The sequence below is a fragment of the Candoia aspera genome, chromosome 1, assembly GCF_035149785.1.
Source record: "Candoia aspera isolate rCanAsp1 chromosome 1, rCanAsp1.hap2, whole genome shotgun sequence".
Classification (NCBI taxonomy): domain Eukaryota; kingdom Metazoa; phylum Chordata; class Lepidosauria; order Squamata; family Boidae; genus Candoia; species Candoia aspera.
Window position 1 is genome coordinate 274,103,611 of NC_086153.1, and position 25,515 is coordinate 274,129,125.

At 37.6% G+C, this 25,515-nt stretch overlaps 1 protein-coding gene across 13 annotated transcripts in view; it reads left to right on the forward strand.

Annotated features, from left to right (window-relative positions):
• The window catches only part of GPHN (gephyrin), a 276,493-nt gene that overhangs the window by 201,900 nt on the left and 49,078 nt on the right, over nt 1–25,515 (forward strand). For 8 of the 13 annotated variants that reach the window (XM_063289771.1, XM_063289767.1, XM_063289772.1 and 5 more), the window contains one exon: nt 4,297–4,353. The exons of 4 other annotated variants lie outside the window; for them this stretch is intronic. In XM_063289771.1, the coding sequence (XP_063145841.1) occupies nt 4,297–4,353 (57 nt within the window). Of the gene's footprint in view, nt 1–4,296; nt 4,354–6,275; nt 6,348–25,515 lie in introns of all 13 variants that reach the window. One more of the 13 variants, XM_063289780.1, reaches the window with a different exon arrangement.

The following is a 25,515-nucleotide window of genomic DNA, read 5'->3' on the forward strand; positions in this document are numbered from 1 at the left end:
AAAATATTGAATATCAAAGATTATAGGTTTCTACTCTTCATCAGTAGCTTGACCCCAAGAAAGCACCCTGTTTTGCAGACATATCTGAAAAACTCATACAAGATTAATCTTTAGTCTGCTTAAACTTGCCTCTCTCTCCAGCTCTGAGAAACTTGACAATAAATAGTCAAGTCTTACCAACAGTACATGGGAGAGGAAAGAATATGTTTCAAAATTCAGTTGATAATCTTCTAGCAGAGTTAATATTCCATGTAATAAATTTTCTGTAACAGATCAGACAACCGTGTTAAGTACATCCTAGTAATGTATGAATGAACAAATTAAAATGACAAGAGTAAGATTCTGAGGCTTCAAGACCTTATTAGCTTTTTTCAACCTTGTGGATGTGTCAGAGCCCCATGTTTTTCTAGTTGAGATATCCTGCTCTCAATTGCATACATTCTAGTATTGACTGACATTTGAAAAGAAGCAGTCAGGGCATTAATCATTCTTAAGTCCCCAGCCATTGCCTTGAAGAGAAGGATGATGGCTTCACCTCCATTTTCATCACAGATGATGCAGTGGAAAGGGAAAAGAGTGGCTCAGCTTTTTCTATCTTTTGGGTGGCATCTGGAACAAATTAGCAACAAATGTTCATAGTTATAAAAAGGAAGGTAATCAGTGGTTTACAACTCTGGTAAAGGAGATTAACCCATTAACAGGATACAAAGTGAAGGAGGAGTGCTACAGTATGCAGAAGTAGGTGTACCAACCTGACCAGAAAATTTTATCTTAAAGGTAAGTAATTCTTACATTATTTTTGCTTATCTGTCTTGTTCCTATGCATTAACTGAGTTTTATGTTTTCATGTGTATTATTTGCAGTTGGTAACTGTCTTAAGGGCAGAACTGTAGAAAAGAATGGATACATTTTACATCCCTAGTTTAGGGAAATTCACCCTCTGCTTTACATATCATCATTTACTTAAGTAAAAAAATACATACATGGTGGCATGTTTTAATATCTCTGATCCCATCTATCTGAATGCAGTATGTGTAGCACCTTAATGCACCTCTTAAAATCTGTTTCTGGCTTAGCTGATGGAAAGGGTGCCATAGTCCCATTTATCTGTGCTATCTGATGTGCCAGAGGTCACAAGATCTGAGGCCCAGTCAACTTGTTGGTATCAGAACTGTTGTTTTTTTTTAATCCTTTCAATCGTGTCCGATTCTCAGAAGCTGCCTGGACAAGTCCTTGCAGTTTTCTTGGCAAGATTCTTCAGAAGTGGTTTTCCATTGCCATTCTTCCTAGGGCTGAGAGAATGTGACTGGCCCAAGACCACCCAGCTGGCTTTATGCCTACAGCGGGACTACAGCTCACAATCTCCTGGTTTCTAGCCTGATGCCTTAACCACTACACCAAACTGGGTCTCCAGTCAGAACGGTGGTGTGTTATTATTTCTTTTAACTCAACACATTCCAAAGATCATTGCATTCAATTTGTAGATGTCAGCCCTCCGAGGTAAACCAGACAGGAAGTACAACCAGATGAGCTACTTCTATTTTATTGTTAGGCTACATTAACAGAATCTTGCAAGTCTGAAAGTACAAATCTCCCACCAATCCCATTTTACCACCTGCCAAGTTAGGGTGGATCCTTTCTAAGTTTCTTTCTCTGTCTGTTACTCAGTTGCAGGCTCCTCCCCTTTTTATTTGATTGTTCCCTATTCAGCATCTCTTCCCCCTGTCTTGCAAGGTCATTCTCACATTCCATTATGGTAGTCTCCTTTTAAGACTATTTGGGAATGACAAACATCACAGCTAAAACACCTAATCTAAGCTCTCCATTTGCTTTTTCATTCTGGTTTTCTGTTAGTTTGTTTTTTAATTACGTCACCTGGTGAGAGATTTGGAGAACTCAGAAGCTTTTACTTTCCTCTGTATCACTGTCCTGGTTATCTCTTTATTACCCAACTATAGATTTTGGATTGGTTTTTTACCTGTGGACCAATATTGCTGTCTTTGTTATGTATTCAAAGATAGTGATAACAAGTAAAGTTACATCCAACTTAGGCATTGTGTATTATGGAAGATGTGTCTGTTGCAGGAAGGGAACAAATAGAAAATGGATCTTTCCAGATTGGTAATAATAAAGCCAAGAGCAATGAGAAATCTTTCATATTATTAATTCAATAAAACCAGTATTTGGCTAGTAGCCCAATAGCCCAGTCTGAACAAAGGTTTTTGCTTTTATTTTTTTTTATATAGAAGCAAAATAGCACATATACTTTAAGAATAAATTTTCATTTTAGTTTCTTCAAAGAATTAAGTTAACCAAGGATAAAGTTGCTTGGAGCAGTTTGTGATTCAGTTCCCATAATACGGCATTATAGGTTGCCCAGTCTCTGAAGCCAGACTGTGGATGGCAGATGCAGAAAGTTTCTTTTTCCTCCCATTCCCCAGTGGTGTACACATTTAGAAGCAGGAGTTCAAGCAGAAATGTCCCTGAACCTAAGCACTGGAAACTTTGGATTGATATATTGGTATATGTTGGTTTTAGCTTACAAAATAATATCTTTTCAAATGCAAGTTAGGAGAAAAACAGCAAAATCAGTAATGGAAAATATGACAAATATGACCTTAATGGATTTTTTCATTCAAAATACCTGCTTCTTGCACATTTGCTGTCTCTTTTTGTTAAACAATACTACTGCTATTTGAAGAAGGATGAATTCTTTGGACTAATTTAAAATTTCCCATTATTAATAGAAATCAATTCCTTTTTGGAACACAATTTTCTGCTGTCTTTTCATATTTTGAAAATTTCAATGCAGATACCCCTAAATCTTTATTGTTTTATCTCAAGTGGAGTTTTTTTTAAAACTCTAATAGTGTCCTTTCAGTTGTGAGTCCCACTGAGTACAGTAATGTGTAATTCCTTGTAAATAAGTATAGAATTGCACTCTAAATCAATATTCTTTAATATAGTTATCCATGAAAAAGAGAAATTAAGAAAGTAGTATTTGAATTCTTTAGAAAATAAAATAATGCAATGATCCTTTTCACTTCTGTATTTCTCTTTCATCATATGTGATACATATGTCCACAGCCTACTAGTGGTTAATCAAAATATATATGATTAAATATTTCAGTTTTATAAATGAGGAATTAAAGCACAGAAATATTAAGCCAGAAAAAATCCATGATAGGTTGTTCAGTTGAATGATTGGAGTCCATACCTCCCTAGTTATTATTAGTCAGCAAGACGAGTTCAGCTTTCTTCTTATCCTTTTCTGAAATATGAACTTCAGTTTTAATTGTAATCTTCTATTCTGTCATAATACCTTAGGATATTCTAGGATTCAAGATCAACTTGTGGGTTTGGTGTTGTATTACCTTTCCAATGGGAATGTTTCCCATTCCAATGGGAATGTTTCCCCATTTCTGCATAGGCTTAACTACTCCAAGTTGCGATATATCATACAAAATGTTAGCCTTTACAATTTGGGGGTGGGCGGGTCCAAAATTTTATCAAAACAGACACAATAAAAATCCTATGCTGCCATGTGTGTATGTACACTATGTATATTTTTCTATTTAGTTTTCAACTTTCTTGTTAGAAACCCAAACTCTTGATAAATAGTAACAGAAATATTTCTTAATTGCTTTGCACAGTGCAGAATTTTCTTAAGCAAGGAAAAGCACAATGGGGCTAGCAGTAAAAAATTTAGATGTGTCTTGGCTATTGTTAAGAAGCAGTTGGTATGGCATTAAAATTTTCTGACTGGGCAGCAAAATTATTTAATTGGGAACTAAGAACAGTGGCTGATATTTTTCTTTTCTTTTAACATGGGGCAGCTGTACATAATTCTGTCAATGATCATTCATGATACTTAGCAGGGCTAAGCATTCAATCTACAATACAGCAGGTTTCTCCAGTCTGTGCTTGAACTGTGTAGCACATGGCAAAATTTCATACCCTTCACCTAGCAAGAAGATGCGGACATTTCAGCTATATTTATGTCAATGCTTCATGAATCAAATCCAGACCCTTGCAGCATTTTATGTGTTGTTAAAGCAATAATTAGTAAATATAGCATGTACAATTTCAGTACCAGTATCATTACAAAAACAAAGAATTCAGCAAACAAGTCATAATGTGATCCAGAAATAAGAGTCTGTGTCCTTGTTCCCTAGAAGTTTGTCAGAAAGTCGAAGTAATGTCTTGCATGCACTGCTAACTGACTGTGTGGAAATTTTTTTAAGTTTACTTTTTCTTTATTCTTCTGTCTTTTTTATCCATCTTCCCTCATTGTAGCAAATTAGACGCCCGGATGAAAGCAAAGGAGTTGCTAGTAGAGTTGGATCCCTCAAAGTAAATATGTTTCTAAATTTTATTTTGCAAGTTTTCTTCTATAGCCTACACTTTTTTTTTTACAGGGAGTGGGGAGGGAAGGCAGAGGGTGGGGCTTCTATATTTCTCACCATTTCATTTATTTTTATTTTAGTGTTTTTTTATCACTGTGGGATCACCTTTTATTTGTTTCTGTGCTATACAAGAGCCATCACAACTCAGTTAGCTATAGGAAAGTTGCCAAACCATTATTTCTGCATCTATGCAAAAGAATCTAGCTTCCTTAACCTGTCTTTGGATTAGAATCATGAACACTTCTCTGTTAAGATGGCAAGGTAGCATAAAATTCTGTTCATGCTAGGTAGAGAAGGGTTCTAAGGTATTTTATCCACCACATTCTTAAACTTATTTAATTGCAGTAAAGGGGTTAGTCTGATTCTTTTAAAGAGGAAAAAGATTATTTAAATGGAAGTACTTTTATTTAAATTGTATTTGAATAGACGTAATACTTTTACTTTTCCAGTCTGAAAGATAACTAGATCATTCTTTTCTATTAGTGCTCTTAGGTTTTACTTTATTCTTCAAAAGTACTTATGTATCAATAAATTTGATGAACTCGTACATGTTTGCACATTCATTTAAATGGGAAATAGTGAAATTTCTTTGAAATTAAATATTAAACATTACTAAACTAGTCTCCATCTTGTATGGTGTATCATATTAAGATACATTAATTTATACCTGCTTATAGAGTTGGCTAACAAATCAGTAAATATAATGGAAATAGTTTTAATATCCTGGATTGTAAAAATGCTGAAAGCTCATAGCATAGTTATCCTGTTAATATTCAGAAGTAATTGTGGCCTCTTATTTATAAACTTTGAAGTATTTATTACTTAAATTCTGTTTTGCACCACATGGAGCACTAAATTGATTTCTGTTCTTTTTCTGCACTTTCTTGCCATCTCAGCCTTCTGTCTTGAAAATTATTTTCTTTTGTGTGTGTGTGTGTGTGTATCACCTTTATTCCAGGAGAAGCCATCTTACTGTTTCACTTAAAACTGCTCAATAGAGTTGCTCTCTGTAAAAGTGTTGTTGCACTGAGCATAAAAAGGGGGAAGACAAAACTGTAATTATGCATCTATTTCCCATATTCAATTCCAAATAATAGATATAATGAAAAAGAAAATTAAAAATGCTATTATAGTTATACCAGTATTATTACATTCCTCAATGTCTTTTTTTGAGGATTTTTTCAAAACATTAAAACTGTAATGCAATTGAGATATACATTGTATGCATTAATTGACACTGTATTTAAAGAAACAGTGCCAAATAATGCACTGTAAATAGATTAGCCATTAAAAATAAATGCACATTAAATTACCAATGAGAATTCATTTTCCAAACTGTATTATTAGAAACCTATACATTCTTACTAAAATGTGTATGTAGTATTTTAAAGTACATATTTTTGGTTTTGAATTTACTGGCATGGACCAAAAAAATTCAATGATGAAATAAAGTTGTTTACTCAGAAGTTTTGTTATTATGGGAAATAACACAGTGATCAGAATGGAATAAGAATATTTAGAAATTGTATGAGGACTCTATTTTAAAAATGTACCAAAAATGTTCTGAAAATGTTTAGCACTTGGATGGTTACAAATCAGTATATGAACATTAAGAAGCTTACTAATAGCAATAACATTCTGTATTTGCTAATTAACATTTACATTTTGAAAAATAGTTGCTGTTGTAACCAAATGATGTTTTGTCTTAATGAGTGGTTAATCTTTTTGTAATATGAAAATGCTACATGTATTACAAGGGCTATGAGAAATGTGTTACGCTGTATCTTTGCTTTTTTAAAAAAAGGAAAGAAAGAACATGAAAAGACAACAGGTGGCTTTTTCAATTCATTTTCTGATGTTTACATATAGCTCCATCGAAAGCTGGAGGAGCTCAGAGATCACCTACATGGGAATGTCAAAGGATGCTCTCTCCGAGTAAATGTACGATTTCACTCGGTGAATTATTTTTAATAAACTTTTTCTGGCTGGTAACACCAAATGTGATTAGTTTGTTTTCTCATCCCATCATTCTTCCCATTTTTCTTTCCCCTCTTTTGTTTCCTTTTATAATTTGGATTTTATGCCATAATTTTTTTTAAGTAAACAGGGATTATTTTTAAAAAAACATCTTGGTCTAAATGATTGACCAACTATTGGTTACTTTCTAGATTCGTTGCTATTAAAAAAAAAATGTTTTTTCCTCAAAATCAAATGTTGCCTGAAATCATTTCCTAGTTCTAAAGCTTTCTGAAGCTTGTTTCCTTCAGCTATGTTGCACCAAAACCCATCTCCAACCAGAAGTATCAGTAGCCATGTTATCTGAAGATGGAAGTTATAATACAAGACATCTAGAGAATAATAGATTGGGGCTAAGATAGAAAGTATGTTATGTGAACACTAGACATCATACCACATCTCAGATGTATACTTAGGTCATATGTTTTTATCTGATATTTCATGTTTTAATTCTAAAGCTTTACAATTTAATAACAAGTAGAAATAATGCCTGATAACTACACGTTACCTCTCACTATATTATTAGATTTCTCTTTACTGCAAACCAGCCTTTATATAGATTTTCCCATTGGGTGGGAAAGCAGTTTGAGTCTATTATATTATGTTCACAAGTGGTCAATCAGTTGGGAAAATAATACTGGCTGGAAGAAGCACACACCTGTATGCAATATCCAGTGTGGCCCAAATCTTAAAATTTGGAAGTGCTGACCTAATGTTCCTTGCACTGGTTCTTTGCATTTGTTAAAGAAAAATTAACTGCAAGATGAAATAAACTGAGGCAGAGCTAGTCTAATCAGAACCATATTTAATTATATACCTTCTATTTTACAAAAAATGCCCATACATCATATTTATTCATTCTTGTCCACACTGTATATGTATTGATCACAGCATCACAGATTTGTGTCCAGAATAGCAACATTATGAAAATATATCACTCTTAGATAATTCAGTTTGTTAATAACAACTATAGAAAAGCAAAAAAAAAAACCTACAAAAAGAAAAAAAACTAAAAAAGTGTGAAACACAAGAAAATATTTTGAAGATTGCATAAAGAAATGACTTCTGAGTTTCAACACCAAGAATATACAGCAATTTCCATAATCAATCCCTTACTCTATATCAGGCCAAGATCACATTATTTCTATAAATCATTCCATTAGCACATTATAAAAATCACTAAATACAATTGCTCCTTCCCTTTATACTGAAAGAAAAAGAAATATATAAACCTCCAAATCAACTTCCCCCCCAAAAAACATTTATGTAATCATTTCCTTCCAACCACTATTCTATATATTTCTGTCCACTATAATAAAAATCAGACTATAAAAACATATAAAATATCTACTTTTATAATTAATAATACTATAACAATCCTAACCCTATTAAACCTAAAACCAGACTATTATAAATATACTTTATAAATCTTAAAAATCAAACAAACCTTAAAAGCAATCCAGTAAATCTTAATCCAAATCATTAAAGAAAAATGGAATCATACAAGCTTAAAAATCAGTCCAGATAAACATTCTTAATTTTTTAACCTGCTTCAAAATATACCAAAACAAAAGGCATTTTTCATACAGAAATCAAACAGCCCAACTACCCCCCTTAGGAACTCAGACTTCACCATTTGCAATTTGCAACTCAGACTGTCCTTTTAACCCGTTCAACACCAGAATATAATCTTCACCTGGCATTTCATCAAAGGCTTCAATCTCACTGTCAGTAGTAAAATCTTCAACTTCTTCCACATCTTCAGCCAGATGACACATTTTAAAGCTGATTTTAAAGCTAATATTTTCCGCAATGTCCCAAATATCTTGCAAAATAACTTGACAGGAATCAGAGAGGATCTGCTTAAGCTCAGAATGAAACTCTGAGAAAGTCTCCTTGAGATTCTTCATATTTCAGGCAGTAGATTATGGTGCCCCCTAGATACTTGACTAGCAAAAATAGTTAATGAGTTAATAGAAGATTTCCAAAAGATGTTGACACAAAGGAAAGTATGCTAACGAGCAGCTCCCAGGGAAAGTGGGAACAGAAAGCTGAGGATACAAAACAGCAGATTCAATGTGTAGGAAAATATTAAATCCTTCAAATTCAGTACAAAAATAATAGCAGGGAGATACCTCAGTCGTCCTTAGAATTTAAATGGGAAAACAAGCCAAAGCTTAAAAAGATTTAAAAATTAATCCAGAAACAGCGATAGGCACCAAGACAGATTGCTTCTCCTTGCTGTAGAAAGCCTCTCTTGGGGTACATAAACTTAAAAAATATAAATTAGGTGATTTAGAAATGGGGTGGCTTGACTTAGTGTCTCTCTAAGGCTACAGCGCGGCTTGGAAATGATGACATCCCAGCTGGCCAGCAGCTCTTACCCAATTGGTGCAAAAGCTGTTTGTGATTCTCAGGCTGCAAGTTGCTGTGCGGAGGACAAATGGGTCGATTCCGAGCATTTTTCTTACTCCAGAAAAATGCTCCTGGGCTTCAGGAGAAACCAGCCTGAGCCCAAAAAAAAAACCTGCCACGATGCCAGTTCTGTCCGCAGAACCCTCGAACACAGCTGCTCAGTTGGCCGTGTTCCCACGGGAAGTCCAATAATTTGATTTGTTAACTTGTTAACATTTAACTAATAGTCTTTGATCATAGAAGTGAAACCCCAAAGGTTAGAAATAAGGAAATAATGCTGATCTAGTTTCTCCAAGATATGTGAAAGTAGAAAGTATTTGCTATTTTAAAAAATGTACCCTAACAAAATTACAGCATTTCAGCAACAATGGTGTCCTAACAGTCAGGAATCACACTGAGATGTGGAGTAGGTCTCTAGTGTTTATTACTGCTACATAAGATAGAAAATCCTAACAAACTGAAGAAGCGTGGGAAAAACCCAGACAGATAAACCCTAAAAGTCAAGGCGGGTCTGATCTGTGTCTCTTTGAATGGCTGCTTAATTCTTCAGTACTACGCATGCGTTTTCCCCCCTGGATAGAGGCCCCTTCCTGCTCGCCATCAGTACTCATGACAAATGGCTAGATTCTCAATAAAATTTCAAGATAATTTAAGTTCCAAAAAAAGAGCTGTATGCAAGTCATCCCGGTCAGGATTTTCTTCTGTGAAGTAAAATTTCCAAATTAATTTTTTGTAACATTTGTAGTATGGATAAACAAATACTGAAAATTTTTGTAGTGATCCTGAGTTTCAACATGTTATTCTGATATTAGCTTTTCTCCAAAGTCTTATCCCAGGTAGTAGTATATTGCAACAATTATGAAAATAATAATATTAAGCTACTATACATTTTGATCAGAGACTTGGGAATTTAAAGTTACATTTAAAATTCTGGGGCTTCATGTGGTGGCAAACCTACCATCTAGATATTTTTGAAATATAACTCCCGTTATGGCCAGTGGTCAGTGAAGATAGCAATTGTAGTTCAGCAATATTTGTATAGCTATAGGCCCTTCACATTTTTATAGAATGCGTAGGCAGTTAGATCATGGAAAATGTCTATGTGGTGGCTAAGAGTCAATACTAGCTTGAAGGCTCATCATCATCATCATGAGGCAGTAAGAGATCTGCAGATGCTATGAATGAATTTGTGACTGGAGTTCATTGATTTGATTTCATTTGGAGATTATTTCAGAAAAGAGGCAATCAAAGAGAGCATTGCAGTAGTCCTGGAGTGACAGCCTGGCTCCAGGACATATTCTGTATCCTTAATAGCACCTGCAGCCCCACAAAATAGATAGAAATGCTTTTTAAAAATTGGAATTCTCCATGACTGCAAAATTTCAGAAAGATCTTAGTACTTGAGAATTGCCTACTGGGGCCTGAAAAGGTTCCTGACCTCTGCAGTAGTCTAATAGGAGTGTAGCTGAGGCCTGCTTTGTCTACCTAAGGCATAAAGCTAAACAGCAAGATAACTCCAGGGTTCCATATGGTTTGGCAGCTAGGTACACCCTGAATTGCATTCTCTAACTGGAATGTTGCCTGCCACCAATTGAGAAAATAGATAATAATACCCACCTTTGAAGGTGAAAGGAGATGAACTAGGAGGCACCACTTTAGATTGGCAGCACTTACTCTTTAGAACAGCCTCCCAGTTGAAATTAGATGTGCCCCCCCCAATGATTTTCAGGGAATTACTTAAAATGCTCTTCCAAGAGCATTTATAATTGAGAGGTCATTATCTCAGTTGACTATGTTGTTGATTGACTGAAAGTGACTAGTGGAAGTGGGATGTATCTCATTCATTGGATTATTTTTATTTACCATGGATCCTTTCCCTTCCTTTTTTTCTTTTTGTTTTTTAATGCTTACTAGGGATTTTTTTGATTATGTTTGCTGCCAGGGTTCATAACAGAATTATGGTGGAATATGAATGAATGAATGCTTCTGCCTACTGAGATAACTTCCAGAAACAGCACCGTATCCAGGAATCTTAGCTGTACGTGAGCAATCCCCATCCCATTCAGAATTTATCCAGGTTGTTTGGCCTAATTCATTCCAAAATGTCTTCTGGAGTGTTCTAAATTTCCATTACTTCTCTGGGATTAGAAGGTTTCTGTTGTTTGCATGTCTACCCAGTTCTCAAGATGAACTTTCTCAGCTATTCCATGTAGGGATTCATAGCAGTTTCATTCCTCACAGATAGAGGAGTGGGGGAATAATAATTTGAAGGATTAAGGGAAATTCACAGACGTTTCACTAGATGAATATTATCTTCCCATTTTCAGGATAACAATGCTCACTTAACATTCTTTATAGAAATTATAAATGAAATACAGTAAATAGTATTTGTTAAGAAGCAAAGAAATTTATAGAATTGTTCTCATAAGCAAGTATCTTGTGTAGCCTACTGGTGAATGGGAAGAGTCTAGCTGAGCAGACATGTATCAGTGACATCTACCTTCTGTCTTCAGGGATCCTTCCCACAGGACAATTGTTACTAATGGTCTGGAGGGGTGGGGTGGTGTCCTAACAGCCAGGAACCACACTGAGACAAGGAATAGGTCTCTAGTGTTTTATTACTGCTACATAGACAGAAAATCCTAACAAACTGAAGAAGCATGTGAAAAACCCAGATAGATAAACCCCAAAGTTAAGGCGGGTCTGATCTGTGTCTCTTTGAATGGCTGCTTAGTACTACGCATGCGTTTTCCCCCCTGGATAGAGGCCCCCTCCTGCTCACCATCAGTACTCATGACATCACCCTCCCCTCCAGATTCACATTCCATTTCAGCCCCCTCCCTTCCAGAGGTCTCATAAGAGTCCATCTCCCCCTCTAAGCTCCCATGGGAACTGGGCAACGATGGAAATTTTTCAAAGGAAAACTCCTCCAAGGACGAATCAGTGCTGCTCTCCAGGTCTGATAACGCTTCTGGCCCAGGTGGCTGCTGCTGGAAAATAGCTAGATAATTAGAAGATTCTTCCCCCCACACCTTGGGAAATGCAAGCCTGAGGTGGAGGGCTGTGGCTCCCCCTCCTCCTCTCGCTCTGGCCTCAGAGCCTCAGGCGGGGGTGGAGGTTGCCAACTTACGAACTCCTCTGCTTGGGATTCCTCTGCTTGCTCAGTCAAGTGAGGAATCTCTGGTAGAGTGCAAGGCTTGGGTTTGTGAGGGAAAAACTGATGGAATCGATTGATGCATGCACATCTCTGGCATTCTCCCACGTGCGCTCTTCCTCAGGTTACCCTTTCCAGTGTATTAAATATTGGATGCCCCTTCCCCTCCTCCTAGAGTCCAGAATTTCCTCGACTTCATATTCCTCCTCCCCCTCCACAATTACTGGAGGTGGGGGGGGGCATTTGTGATCACAAGGTACTTGGGGGAGGGTCCTTGGCTAGCAAGGCTCTGTGAAAGACTGGATGGATTTTCATGGATGCTGGCAGCTTTAAATGATAAGCCACTGGATTTATCTGCTGTACTACAGTGAAAGGGCCCACAAACTTAGAGTCCAACTTCTTGGAGGGCCTGGTAGAGGTCAAAAACTTGGTAGAGAGCCATACTTTGTCTCTTACTGAAATCGCTGGCCCCTCTTGTCTGTGAGCATCTGCAGCTCTCTTGTAAGCACTCTTTGCCCTGTTCGGCTGCTCTTTTAACAACTCCTGTGCAGCTTGTTGCTCTTTAAGAAAATCAGCTGCGGCTGGAACAGTTCCCTGCTGGGAAGAGGTGGGCAACACCCGAGGGTTAACCCCGTAGAGTGCTTGGAAAGGAGACATCTTGGTAGAGGATTGCACAGAGTTGTTATAAGTAAATTCTGCCATGGGGAGCAGGGCTGGCCAATTGTCTTGCTGGTAAGTAGTGTAACACCTGAGATACTGCTGTAACCATTGGTTAATTTTCTCAGCTTGCCCATTACTAGCCGGATGATGCGACGATGATAGGTGGATTTGGACCCCTAATGACTGGAAAAGGGCCCTCCAGAACCTGGAACTGAACTGAGGGCCTCTGTCACTCACCAAGTGATTTATCATGCCTCTATACCTAAGAACATGGTCCATAAACAACTGTGCTGTGGCTTGCACAGATGGGAGGCCCTTGCAAGGAATAAAATGCGCCATTTTAGTGAAAAGGTCCACCACCACTAGTATGGAAGTCAGCCCCTGGACCAGGGGTAAATCAGTGATGAAATCCATGGAGATTGTATCCCAAGGCCTACTGGGGGTGGGTAGGGGTTGCAAGAGTCCTGTGGACTTCCCTGGGAGAGGCTTGGCTCGTCTACAGGTATGACAAGAAGCAATGTAACCCTTTATGTCTGCAGTCATCTTAGGCCACCAGTAGTCTCTCAGAGCTCTATGGAGGGTCTTGAAAACACCTCCGTGGCCTGCCGTTTGATGGTCATGGCAAAGTCTCAGTACTTCCTCCTTCAATGAGGAGGAAAAGTATAATCGCCCGCTATGCCAGAGGATTCCTGCCTCCACATTAAAGGGGGAGGCAGTGTCTTGCGGGCCCCTCTGGAGGTCATCCGTCCTGGCCCTGGCATACGGGTCCTGTTGCTGCTGAGCTCTGACTCTTGTAAATAGGTCCTCTGCTTGTCTGCCTGCTGCTAAAACCTCTGTCTGGTTCCCCCTCATAGACTGCTGAAAGTTGTGAGGTTGTAATATAGTAGCCTGTACCTCCTGGTGAGTAGCGGGGGTTGCCTGAATGGATTGAGACAGGGCATCTGCCAAACAGTTCTGCGCCCCGGGAACATAGGAAATAACAAAATTGAAATGGGAGAAAAACTGGCTCCATCTGATTTGGCGTGGGGTGAGGGATCTGGTGTTTTGTAGAAGCTGTAAATTCTTGTGATCGGTGCAAACTTTCACAGGAAAGGTTGCACCTTCGAGCCAGTGCCTCCACTCTTGGAATGCTGCTTTAATTGCTAGCAACTCCTTGTTAAAAACATCATAGTTTCTCTCTGCTGGTGAGAGCATGCGGGAGAAAAATGCACAAGGGAGCAATGTATTCTCTGTTTTGTTTGTATATTGCAATAAAACCGCACCAATAGCAATATCTGAAGCATCTGAATGCAGTATGAATTGCTTTGTGGGATCAGGGTGCCTTAAAAGCGGCTGGGATGCAAAAAGCTGCTTAAATTCTTGGAAGGCTGCTTGCTCCCTCTCCCCCCAAATGAATTTTGATCCTTTCTTCAAAAGCTATGTGAGGGGTTTAGCCCTGTCACTAAATTTATGAATCTCCTGTAAAAATTGCAGAACCCTAGAAATTTTTGTACCTCTTTCGCATTTCGGGGGGGTTGCCAAGAGAGAATTGCCTGGACCTTAGAAGGATCCATGGATATGCCTTCTGTTGATATTTTATAGCCCAGGAAATGTTATTCAGTTAAATCGAAGGCACGCTTCTCTAGCTTGGCGAACAGCTTGTTCTCTCTCAGTCTTTGTAAGACATTCATGGGTTACATGAGTTGTAGCATCCTCAGAGAATATTAATATGTCATCTAGATAAGTGACCAGATACTTATCTAGTAAATCAGAGAAAATTTGATTCATAAATCGGGAAAATATGGCTCCTGCATTAGACAAGCCAAAGGGCAAAACAAGGTACTCAAATTTACCAAACCTGGTATCAAAGGCAGTCAGATATTCATGCCCCTCTTTCATCCGGATCAGATTGTACGCATTCCTGAGGTCCAACCTAGTAAAAATGTGTGCTTTCTGTAAGCGATCCAGCAGATCAGATATTAGTGGGAGTGGGTAATTTTCTTTGACTGTGACTTTATTGAGGGAACTGAAATCATGCACCACTCTCATGGGTGCCTCCTGGTTTGCCGGTGCCAACGGGTCAGGCTTCTTTGGTACGAAGAAGGTAGGAGCAGACGCTGGGGAAGTAGATGGTTGGATGAAACCCTTTTGGATATTAGAATCCAAGTAATCCTTTAAGGTGGCTAGTTCCTTGGGGGACATGGGATATTGTTTCCTTGCTGGAATCTTGGCTCCTGGTATCAACTCAATGGTGCAATCACAGTCCCTATGGGGGGGTAGTGCTGTGGCCTCTCGTTTGCTGAAAACGTCTGCGAAATCTGCATACTTGGCTGGCAACTGGACCCCCCCTGCTTCCATGACTGTGTTGGTTGCTGGAGAGAGGAGAGCGGCTTGAATCTTGTGGTGCTGGCATTCCTTAGCTGGGAAGGAGATTGCTCCCGTAGTCCAGTTCAACAATGGGTTGTGGATCTTCAGCCAAGGTGTGCCCAGGACTATAGGCACATTAAGTGATGCAGTAACATAAAGTTGGATCCACTCAGTGTGGTCTCCCGTTGTTAGCTGCAAAGGTTCTGTGAAACTTCTAATCAGCCCTGCCTTGAGGGGCTGGCCGTCAATGGTCTCAAATTCTATGGGACGTGGCAATTCTATGGTTGGGATGTTGAGGTCTTGTACAGTCTGTACATCAATAAAATTGGTGGAAGCTCCAGAATCCACGAGGGCCTCTAGCTTGACCTGGTGCTCTGGGTTTACGTGCATTATGACTAGTAAGTAGTAAAAGGATTGCCTGGAATCCTCGGAATGAGCCCTTCTTAATTGATTGATGGACTCCCTGCTGAGCTCTGTGGAGGGAAACTGACAGAGTTTCCCTGGTTGGAAGTCAAGGTGGAGGTGGCTCTTGGTTCTGCTGCTTGCCCTGGGGCTCTTACCATGTGCCCCTGGACTCCACAGTAGAAACAAAGGACTCTCTCTCTCCTTCTCTGTCTCTCAGCCTCGGAAATAAGCCTCCTGCTTGCCCCGATCTGCATCGGCTCCTCTGGTCCTGAGTAAAGAGAAGGTGCGGAGAGAGCTGGAAATCCTGGAAGCGCTCTGAGGCCCCTGTTTCTCCCCAGCTGCATCTGTCTGAGCTCTTCTAGCCTGGCGTCTATGACCACAGACAGCTGATATAAACCTTCTAGGGTAGCTGGTGTTCCCTGGCGCACTAATTCATTTTTAATTTCTTCATCCAGCCCCTGTTTGAATTGGTCTTTCAAGGCACTCTCATTCCAGTCCAGATCTCCTGCTAACAGCTTGAAATCAGCAATGTAGATTCCCACTCTCTTGTTGCCTTGCTTGAGCTTCCAAATTTCCCAGCTGGCAGTGACCTCTCTCATCGGGTTGTCAAAGTGTGTTCAGAACCCTGCCAGAAAATTCTGGTAGTCGTTGAGAATTGGGTCATTGTTCTCCACCATGGGAATAGCCCATTTGGCTGCTGGGCCCTTTAGCAGACTTAAAATGAAGGTGACTCTGGTTCTGTCTGTGGGAAACTCTGTTGGTCTGCTGTCGAAAAACATTGTGCACTGTGTGAGAAAGGTTCTCAACTGTCCTGCTTCTCCTCCAAACTTCTCTGGTAGACTGCCCTGGGATCTCAAGACTACTGGCGGAGCTGCTGCTGCTGCTGGCACCGGTTGTGGGTTAATCGGAGCTGGTTGTTGTAACTGCTGTAGCATGGCTGCTTGTAATGTGTTGATCTGGAGATCTACTTGTTGATGTTGTTGCAATGCTGCTGCCAGTTGTTGGATGGCCTGCCGAATTTCCTGGTTTTCCGAAGACATTTTCCCAAATGTCTCTTCCTTTTTTTGTTCCTCCCTCTTTCAGTGGGAGTAGAGAGTTTGTTAGGATTGATGTCCTAACAGCCAGGAACCACGCTGAGACAAGGAGTAGGTCTCTAGTGTTTTATTACTGCTACATAGACAGAAAATCCTAACAAACTGAAGAAGCGTGGGAAAAACCCAGACAGTTAAACCCTAAAAGTCAAGGCGGGTCTGATATGTGTCTCTTTGAATGGCTGCTTAACTCCTCAGTACTATGCATGCATTTTCCCCCTTGGATAGAGGCCCCCTCCTGCTCGCCATCAGTAGTCATGACAGGTGGGCAGGAGAGTGATGAGTCTACCAGAACCATCTTTGGGGGTGGTTATCAACTGCCTTTCTTCTTCTCTTTCATCATTTAATAATTTTCCTACAGTATTTTGGCCAGATTTACAAACAGAAAAGTAGCCAGATTGCTAAGCACATCCAAGCTGTCAGTTGGCTGCAGTTACTAAACTTAAAAAAAGAAAAAGAAAACTCGAATTCCTTTCTATCAGAATGGAAGTACATTCTCCACACAACCTAAAGCCCTGTGTTTCTCATCCCCCTGAGGATTCAAAAGAAGGGCTTTACAACCACTCCCCATCCCTCCTCCCTACAGAGGTCAAACATTGGTCCAGCACTAGTTACATGGAAAAGCATGAAAGATAGCCAATAAAGCTGTAGTATCCAAACACTATCTTGTGGACACATGTCTTCAGAATAGATCAGCGCCACTGTGACCATGTCTCCTTTCTACTCTAGTAGTGAGTTTTAACTTTTACCTTTATCTCTTAAAATATTTCCTTTTCAGTCCAAATAAGTCATCACGTATTAGTCACCTAACAATTTAATTGATCAGACAACATACCATCACTTTAAGTTTAATTAAAGATGCAGAAACTGGTAGGCAACTTTACATGTTATGCCAATTGTGCAGATTTTGCAAAGTCAGACTTTGTCAGAGTTCACAAAATAATATTCCTATATTGCCTAGTGAAATTAAACTTGTGATCACACAGAGCAATGCTTGCAAGTTTTAGTCAATATGATTTTTCCCTTTCCATACAGTATTTGTTAATAGTCACTAGAACAGCTTGTGGGTTTGTAGGATTTGATAGAAATTTAATGCAAGAAATCACCTTGGCTTTTTTTTTACCCTTATAAAGAAGTGGTAAGAAGTTTCATTTTCTTAGCCTCACTTGATGACAATCTAACTGCATTGCATTCCACTGTGAATTCTTCCATTCAAGCCTCAGATGATAAGAAATAACAAAGCCATTCTAAATTGCAAGGTGAGAGCATTGTTTTCTCTGTACTCAAGATTTGAGCCTAAAGTAACTTGAAACAAATATATTTGTCAGTTATATATCAGTTTAACTTATCTGTGCATTATTCTGTTTCTGGTCTTCGTCCTAATTTTAAAAAGGAAGGGTTTACAGCGATTGGTGGCAATTTTGTGTCTCTCAATCTGATAGCTGGCTTTTCTCTGCCTAATAGAACATTTGGGCTTCTTTTCTTCCATCATCTTTAGCTCCACCAAGAGCTTTTTGCAATGGGTGGACATGTCCCTATGGAACTCCTCCCTTTCTGGTCTTCTGCATGATTCTCCAGATAGTGTCTAGCAACTTTCTTCGGCAGACTTTTTCAGAAGTGCTCTCAAACCAGAACATTCAGTAGTGCAAATGTTGCCCAATGTGTTATGGAGAACCAGCCCACATTGTTCTTTACTAAAACCAAATAACCCAATATCAACCATCAGAGCTGTCTAATCCAATTTAGTTGCTCACTATTATGTCCATTCCAATTCTCCACCATTCTTCTACCCAGAGTCCTCTCTGATGATTTCTTAAGACACCATCTATAAAGCCAGCCCATCCTTTCTCTCTGAGAACCTTTCCTGTGACAACTGAATTATTTCTACTCTCATCAGCAAAACTAGCACAAACTACTAGAAAGCATTTATTTGAGTGTGAGCATGAAAGTATGAAGATGTGACAAGCTGGCAAAAAGCCATGGCAATTTCAGGCATGTCACAGTAAGTAGTGATTATATGAGTTGGGTTTTGTATGCACTGGGATATATTTGTTTAGCTCCACAAGCAGATAGTAGGAAACATCAGTCAATGATACAGCCAAGTTGCTTGGATTATTGGAAAAAGCGTTTGGATTATGTGAACCTTGTCCTGAAGTGAACATGAGAAGACATAAAATACATTGGTTAGATATCAGTAGACTTAGTGATTATAGGTTTCTGATTCTTTCCAAAAGAAGCAATCTGAAAGCATTACTCTAACAGTACAGTACAGAAACATCAGATTATGCTAGAGCTAACATATGATCATTTAATGGGTGGGGCAGGCAAAAGCCCTTTTTAATTTCCTGTTTCCTTTTTTATACGGTTGGATTCCTATCTGAATGGAAAAAGAAAATATATATATATAAAGAGAAGAGAATTTTGTATGATGAAATTAGAACTGCTGTTCTATTACCAAAAATTATTTCTGTCAAATAAATGGGATTTACTTTTGCAAAAATGAGTTTATGCATAGTTTTCTGATAGATCACTTCTTATTAGGAAATACAAAGTTCACATTAGTTCATGCTACTTGTTTTTGTAAAATTCAAGGTAAATTTTATGGAATTCAGCACACATTTTGAAAATCCATATTTGATATGTGAATATGAATTAATATATTGCTTGTTTTGAAGACAATTCAATTATTTATATATAATTACAGTCCTAAAATATTCTTATTCAAAGATTCTACTTTAAATGGTATTGTAGGAGGAAAGCCGTGTTAGTTCAGGGTGGCAAAAAATCACCCCAATTTAATCACACCAATCTAGCCACTTTATGTATTTGATGAAGTGAGCTGCAGCTCATGAAAGCATATGCCTTTTAATAGAATTTGTTGTCAGAAAAGTTGCTACCAGACTCCTGATTTTTTTGCCACCTTAAATGGCTTATATAAAACATTTATATAATGTCTATAAAACATTTTTATATCATAAATCTAATATGTAGAACAAATGAAACCTCTGCTATGTCTCAGTGCTGGAACCATCGAAACAGAAAACATTTTAAGACCCTTTCTATGTCACCACCTCTTTTTTAACAATCTTTTCTTTTCCCCACTGCATAACCAGGCTCGGCTCCCTTCGTGCTCATCCACCTATAGTGTTTCTGAGGTATACTTTGCACGTGTTCTTTCATAGTAAAGTTTCTTCATTCATCACCCTTTGATTTAAATCTATTTATTTTATTTGGTCTTGCCCCATGCAGAAGAGAGGAAAAGTTCACCTTGTGGGATTTATTCTGCATGCTCACCTTGCAACCATGTCGAGCCTAGTTTAATATCAACCACTTAGTCATAGAAGAATTTTATTGCAGCTTCTTTTTATAGTCTACAATAATGCTGTATAATGATTGCATACAAATAAAAAATTCTGCGCAGTTTTTCAAAAGGGTTTTACGCAGAAAGTCAATATTATATAATTTGGTAAGCCATCCACAGTCACTGCTGTGAGATGCGTGGCCATATAAATCATTTAAATAAATTAAATAAATATTTCTTGGATTCTTTTAATGGTCAGGTCTTTGAGAAATAGATTATAGAGCTCAATAATTACATTTTCATGTATGACTTACTTTGAAATTATATCAGTTTCATAAATTAGATCAGAGGAAAGGTGGAAGAATTGCTCTTTCATTTACATTTATTCAATGGAATAGAAATATTGGAAGAAGCTTTTCAGTAACTGGAATTTTCCAGAAGCATACGTAGATCATGTTTCCCTGATAACTGTCATGGGAATGGAAAGGACAGAAAGATATAATACTAGTTTTGCACTAACAAATTTATCATGCATCCATTGTTATTCAAACATCATCACAAAATGATTACTATAAAAATAATGTATAAGATCTCTCTACATTCCACCTTTCAGGTATACAAATACTTTCTGCATGCAGTTTTGCAAACACAGAGAACGTTCCCAAAGCTATTATTCTTAGCCTTTTGTTTCTGTTCTAACAAAGTCTGCTGCTGTGCTTGACATCCTGCAAGACATTTGGCCATGTTGTAATAAATTATCCATCAATCTACTCCGTGCTTAAACATCTGTTCACTTATTCATGTTCTTTATGGAGACAGACAAGGTCAGGAGATGTACTGGGTAACAATGAATTCATAATGTGTGGTTTTATATTATCAGGAAGGGCCATGGGATGGAGGACAGATGCATTACAATATTTGAAATTCCAGTGGAATTAGAAAAGCTCTAGAAAGAGATCGCTGAATTGTCTACCAGTATGACCTAGTAGTCAATAAGAGTAAATAGAAGGTACCATTTTGGGACACCACTGAGGTGGGACCTAAACCTATCTATCCAGAGACTGCTAATTCTAGAACTCTAATTGTGGATGTAATGGCAATCTTTTGGTAATGAGCATATTTGTTCCTATCTTAAGAGAAGGGATTAAAACAGTATTTAGTACCAGCCAATTAATGCTAGCTCCTCTTCATTTAATATGGTACAGCATCATCTATCATGAGTGCTTTATTTCTGGTCACCAGTGCTGAGATTGATTGATTGATTTAAATTTAAATTTATTTAAATTTATTAACTGCTCAACTCCAATGGACTCTTTATAGGCAGTTCACAGTACTCATATAAGAGGATCAGTCATTACAGTGCTTGAATTTTACTATTATATCCTATGAGCTGGTGAATGCGTGAGATTAGCAATGCACATGTTATATGTTGGGTATTCAATATAACCACTATGAAAAAGTTCTGTGGTATTATATATTAAATAGAGTCGGTGAGAATAACCCCCCTCCCAGCTTCCTTGAATTTTAGTTGTATGCTTTTGGCATGCTTTTGTTACCTGAAGATACTGGCAGACATGCCAAATTGTAACACAGAAGTCATTATACCATGCTCAAAATCTATAATGGTGACCCATAAACAATGAAAAAACCTGTTTGGAAAATACTGTGTCATACCCATACCCACACCCTATTATACACACATGCACATGGCTGGGAATGCACTGCTTAGTCACATGTCACATGTATATTGTACATTGCTGGCAGTGAACGATTGAAATTGAAACAATCTACTACTTTCTACTGCACGTTCCTTTTGAGATTGGAATATGGCCTAATTTCTATGGAGACTACTCACTGGATAACTTAGACATCTGTTTAGCTGTCTTAATAACTTTGATATTCTCTGTGTATATTTTGGTCTATACCTCACGATTATTCACAGTCTTTTACCACACCCTTTGGTGTGTTTGTTTTAGTCTTTGACCATAAAATTAAATAAACAAAAATGTCCATTATTTACATCTTAGCTAGTAGAGAACATAAGTCATATTATAGGTCTTGATATTCATTTTGATGGACAAATGGAGCTATCAGTAGTAAACCCTAACCTTTTTTCTGCTTGAATGTTGGTAATCTGAGAAACCAAAATATATTTATTTTGTTTTTTTCAAATCTCGAATTCTTTGGTTTTGTGTTTTGAAAAAGAATTGGCACCTCTTTCAAAATCAGGGATGGTGAGACCAATTTCATGCCATTTGGAATATAAACCTTTTAATATGATTTCCTGGAAACTGAAGCTCTAGGAAGAAAAGAAATACATTTCAAATGAGTTTCATGCTTTGTTTGAACTGGAAAAGAAAGATAATTATTTTAAAAGATTTTTTAATAGAAATGTATCATTCTGTAAGACTCATGTAACTAAAATATAGCCTGTTCTCTAAAGACATCTGGTGATACATATGTTGATTCCTTGGTCTGTCCGATGAACACTATTCGAGGAAATCTAAATGTAATCTTGCATTATCAGATACCTATCTGTTACATATTGTTTTTCTTACATTTTCTAATATTTCTCTTTATTCGTATATTTCTTATATTTTTGTTATATCCTATTCCTTAATTCTCATTAGGTCTTTCAGATTCTTGGAAGTGTACCTTCATGCAAATGCAAAACAAGTAGTACTGTTAAAAGTTTTTAAATGCTAATTTAATCCACATAATTAAAAGTTTTACAGTTTTAGATTGCAGGAGACTACAGTAAACTATATTAAAAAACACTTGGATTTTAAGGGAATGAGTGTTCATTTAGCTGTTGCGAAATTTTCTACAGATATGCACCAATGCTTGAAAAAATTAGTAGTTCCCTAAATGTATAGAAGATTTCAGCCATGATTACACAATGTTTCTTTAAAAGCCATATTAAAGAGGCAGACCAAAAGGAATGGCAGGCACTAGTACATGGATTCCTAATTGTGGCATTTATGAAGTATATTAATTACAGTGAGTTATAAAGAACATACAACTACCTTTTTAAAAGATGTTAATAGCTCTAATTCAGGCAGCCCTGAAAATTTGGAGTTTGCCAAATACTATATTTCTAGAATCTTTCACAAAAAAGCTACTGCATGTTTTTCAAATATATTGAGGTATAGCACATTATAAAGAAGGCTTTGTGAGACAACAGGCAGAAATCCAAATGTGAAGATTCTTAAAACAAATCCTGTATAACCCAGTGTTTTTTTAAGAATTTTGTTAAGTTTCAAGACAAGGATAAAAGCTACAAAAAAACAAACTACAAAAAAATAAAAAAGAACTAAAAAGGTGTGAAAACAAGAGAATTTTCTTTCAAAATTACAGAAAGATGTGACTTATGACTTTTAACAGCAAAGATACACAATTTCCATAATCAATCTCTTACTCTATATTAAACCAAAACCACGTTATTTCTATAAATCATTGCACTTTAGCACATTATAAAAATCACTAAGTACTGTTATTCCCACCTTATATTAAAATAAAGAAAAAAAATCATATAGACCTCCTAAACAACTTTTTCCCCCAAAAAAGATAACACTTATTTAATTATTCCCTTCCTATTACTATTCTATACATATCTACTATAATAAAAATCAGACTAAACAGTACATAAATGTTCTGTCATTATACTAAATAATACAACAGTTTTAATAATCTTAATCTTAATAACTCCCCCCAAAAGCAATTCAAAACAGTAGACTTAAATCCTTAAAACCATCCAAGCCCTTAAAAGCAACTAACATCAGTCGAACCCTTAAAGCAATCCAGATAAATATTCTTTAACCCTTATCCCACTTCAAAATAAACCAGAGCCTTTACATTTTCTCACAATGTGCAGAGGTTTTCTCTTGAAAAAATCAAACAGCCCAACTGCCCCCCTCAAAAACTCTGACTTCTCTTCAAGAGACCTCCCATACATAATAACCCCTTCTTTTCCAAGGCATTCCAACAGAAAGTCAATTTCACTTATTGCTTGCAGATCTCTCTCTCCCTTAAATTTCTCCAACTCCACTATCCAATCTTCATCCAGCATCTCAATAGAAATCCCAATCTCAGTCTTAGAAGAAACATTTCTATCACTGTTGAATTCCTCAATTTCATCCACCACATCCCCAACCTGATGACACATTTTAGATCTCATACTTTCCATGATGTGCTGAATATCTTGCATAAAAGCTTGGTAGAAGTCAGGAAAAAAAATCTGTTTAAAATCTTCCATGTCTCACACAGTAGATTATAATGCCCCCTAGGAGCTTAGCCAGCAAAAGTCGAAGATATGGAAAATTTCTGGAATGTATTTACACAAGTGAGAGTGAGATAGGCAGACAGTTCTCATGGGAAAATAGAAACAGCTGAAGGTTCAAATCAGCTGATTCAACATGTAGGAAAATGCCAATATCTTCAAATTTAGTACAAAAATAATAATAGGAAGACAATTGTTTACTCTCAATCCTCCTTTATATTTGGAAGGAAAACAAAGTCCAAAACTTAAAAAAGAATTTTTTAAAAAAAGTAATCCCAAAAATAACAATAAGCACCAAGAGAGCCAGCTTCTCCTCGCTGTAGAAAGCCTCTTTTAGGTTATGTATAGTTTAAAAAAACAACAACATAAATTTAGTGATTTTGTCAGGAAATCAGGCCAAGGACCACACTGAGTCATTATTTCAACTCTAGTTTTTTATTGTTCTCACCCTATAGACAGAATCTTGCCAGACTAAAGGATACTCAACTAACCTAAGAGAAAATATCCCAGAATGGCTCTAGGGTGGAGCTACCTTGAACCACTTAACCTTCCCAGCAACAGAGTCTGGGCTGCGAAGCCTCTTATCAGTCTGGAATGTGTTCCTCCCACCCCCAGGAACCAGCAGCAGTGCCAGAATCCACCACAGATTTAGAAATGGGGTGGCCTGTCTTAGAGTCCTTTGGCTTGGAAAATGATGACAGCCCCACCTCCCAGCTAGCTCTTACCAGTCGAACGTGAAACACTATTTGCTGTCTTCTGGCTGCAAGCAGCCATCTGGAGGACAGATGGGGTGATTCCAGGTGTTCTCCTTTTTCCGGAGAATGTTTTTGGGCTTCAGGAAAACCTGTCTGAGCCCCCAAAAAATTGCCATGTTGTCAGTTCTGCCCACTAAGCCCACAGGCACAGCTGCTCATTCCGCCATTTCTCCACCGGAAGTCCTATAATCTAGTGATCTGACTTGTTCTTGGATTGCAAAGCAATTGTATTTCCCTAAAAGCCAATATTCAGACCTTGCAACATAACTTTAATTATGTATCTTTTTTCTGAAGAATGCTTCCATGAGTGTGATGGGATTTAAAATTATAACTGCAATAAATACTGTATCTTGTTTCAGTTTTCACTGAAGGGAATGACTAAGATTTCTATTTTAGGAAAATATATTATTGTTCTATACGAATTTTTAATTTGATATCTAATGAATGTGTCTGGGAACAAAAACTATTTTAGCAGGCTGGTGAGTTTTGCTTACCTTGTGGAACTTTTTCCTTGGGCAACACATCCTTGTGTCACATGAAGTGCTTTTGAACATCCCCCAGTTTCAGAAAATTTTGCTTTGTTTTATGAGTTCATGAGGAGGGAACATTGCTCTGTGGTACTGACCAAAATTAACCATCTTGACCTATGGAACTCTTGTACAATTCTTTGAACTTGGCCAATATCTT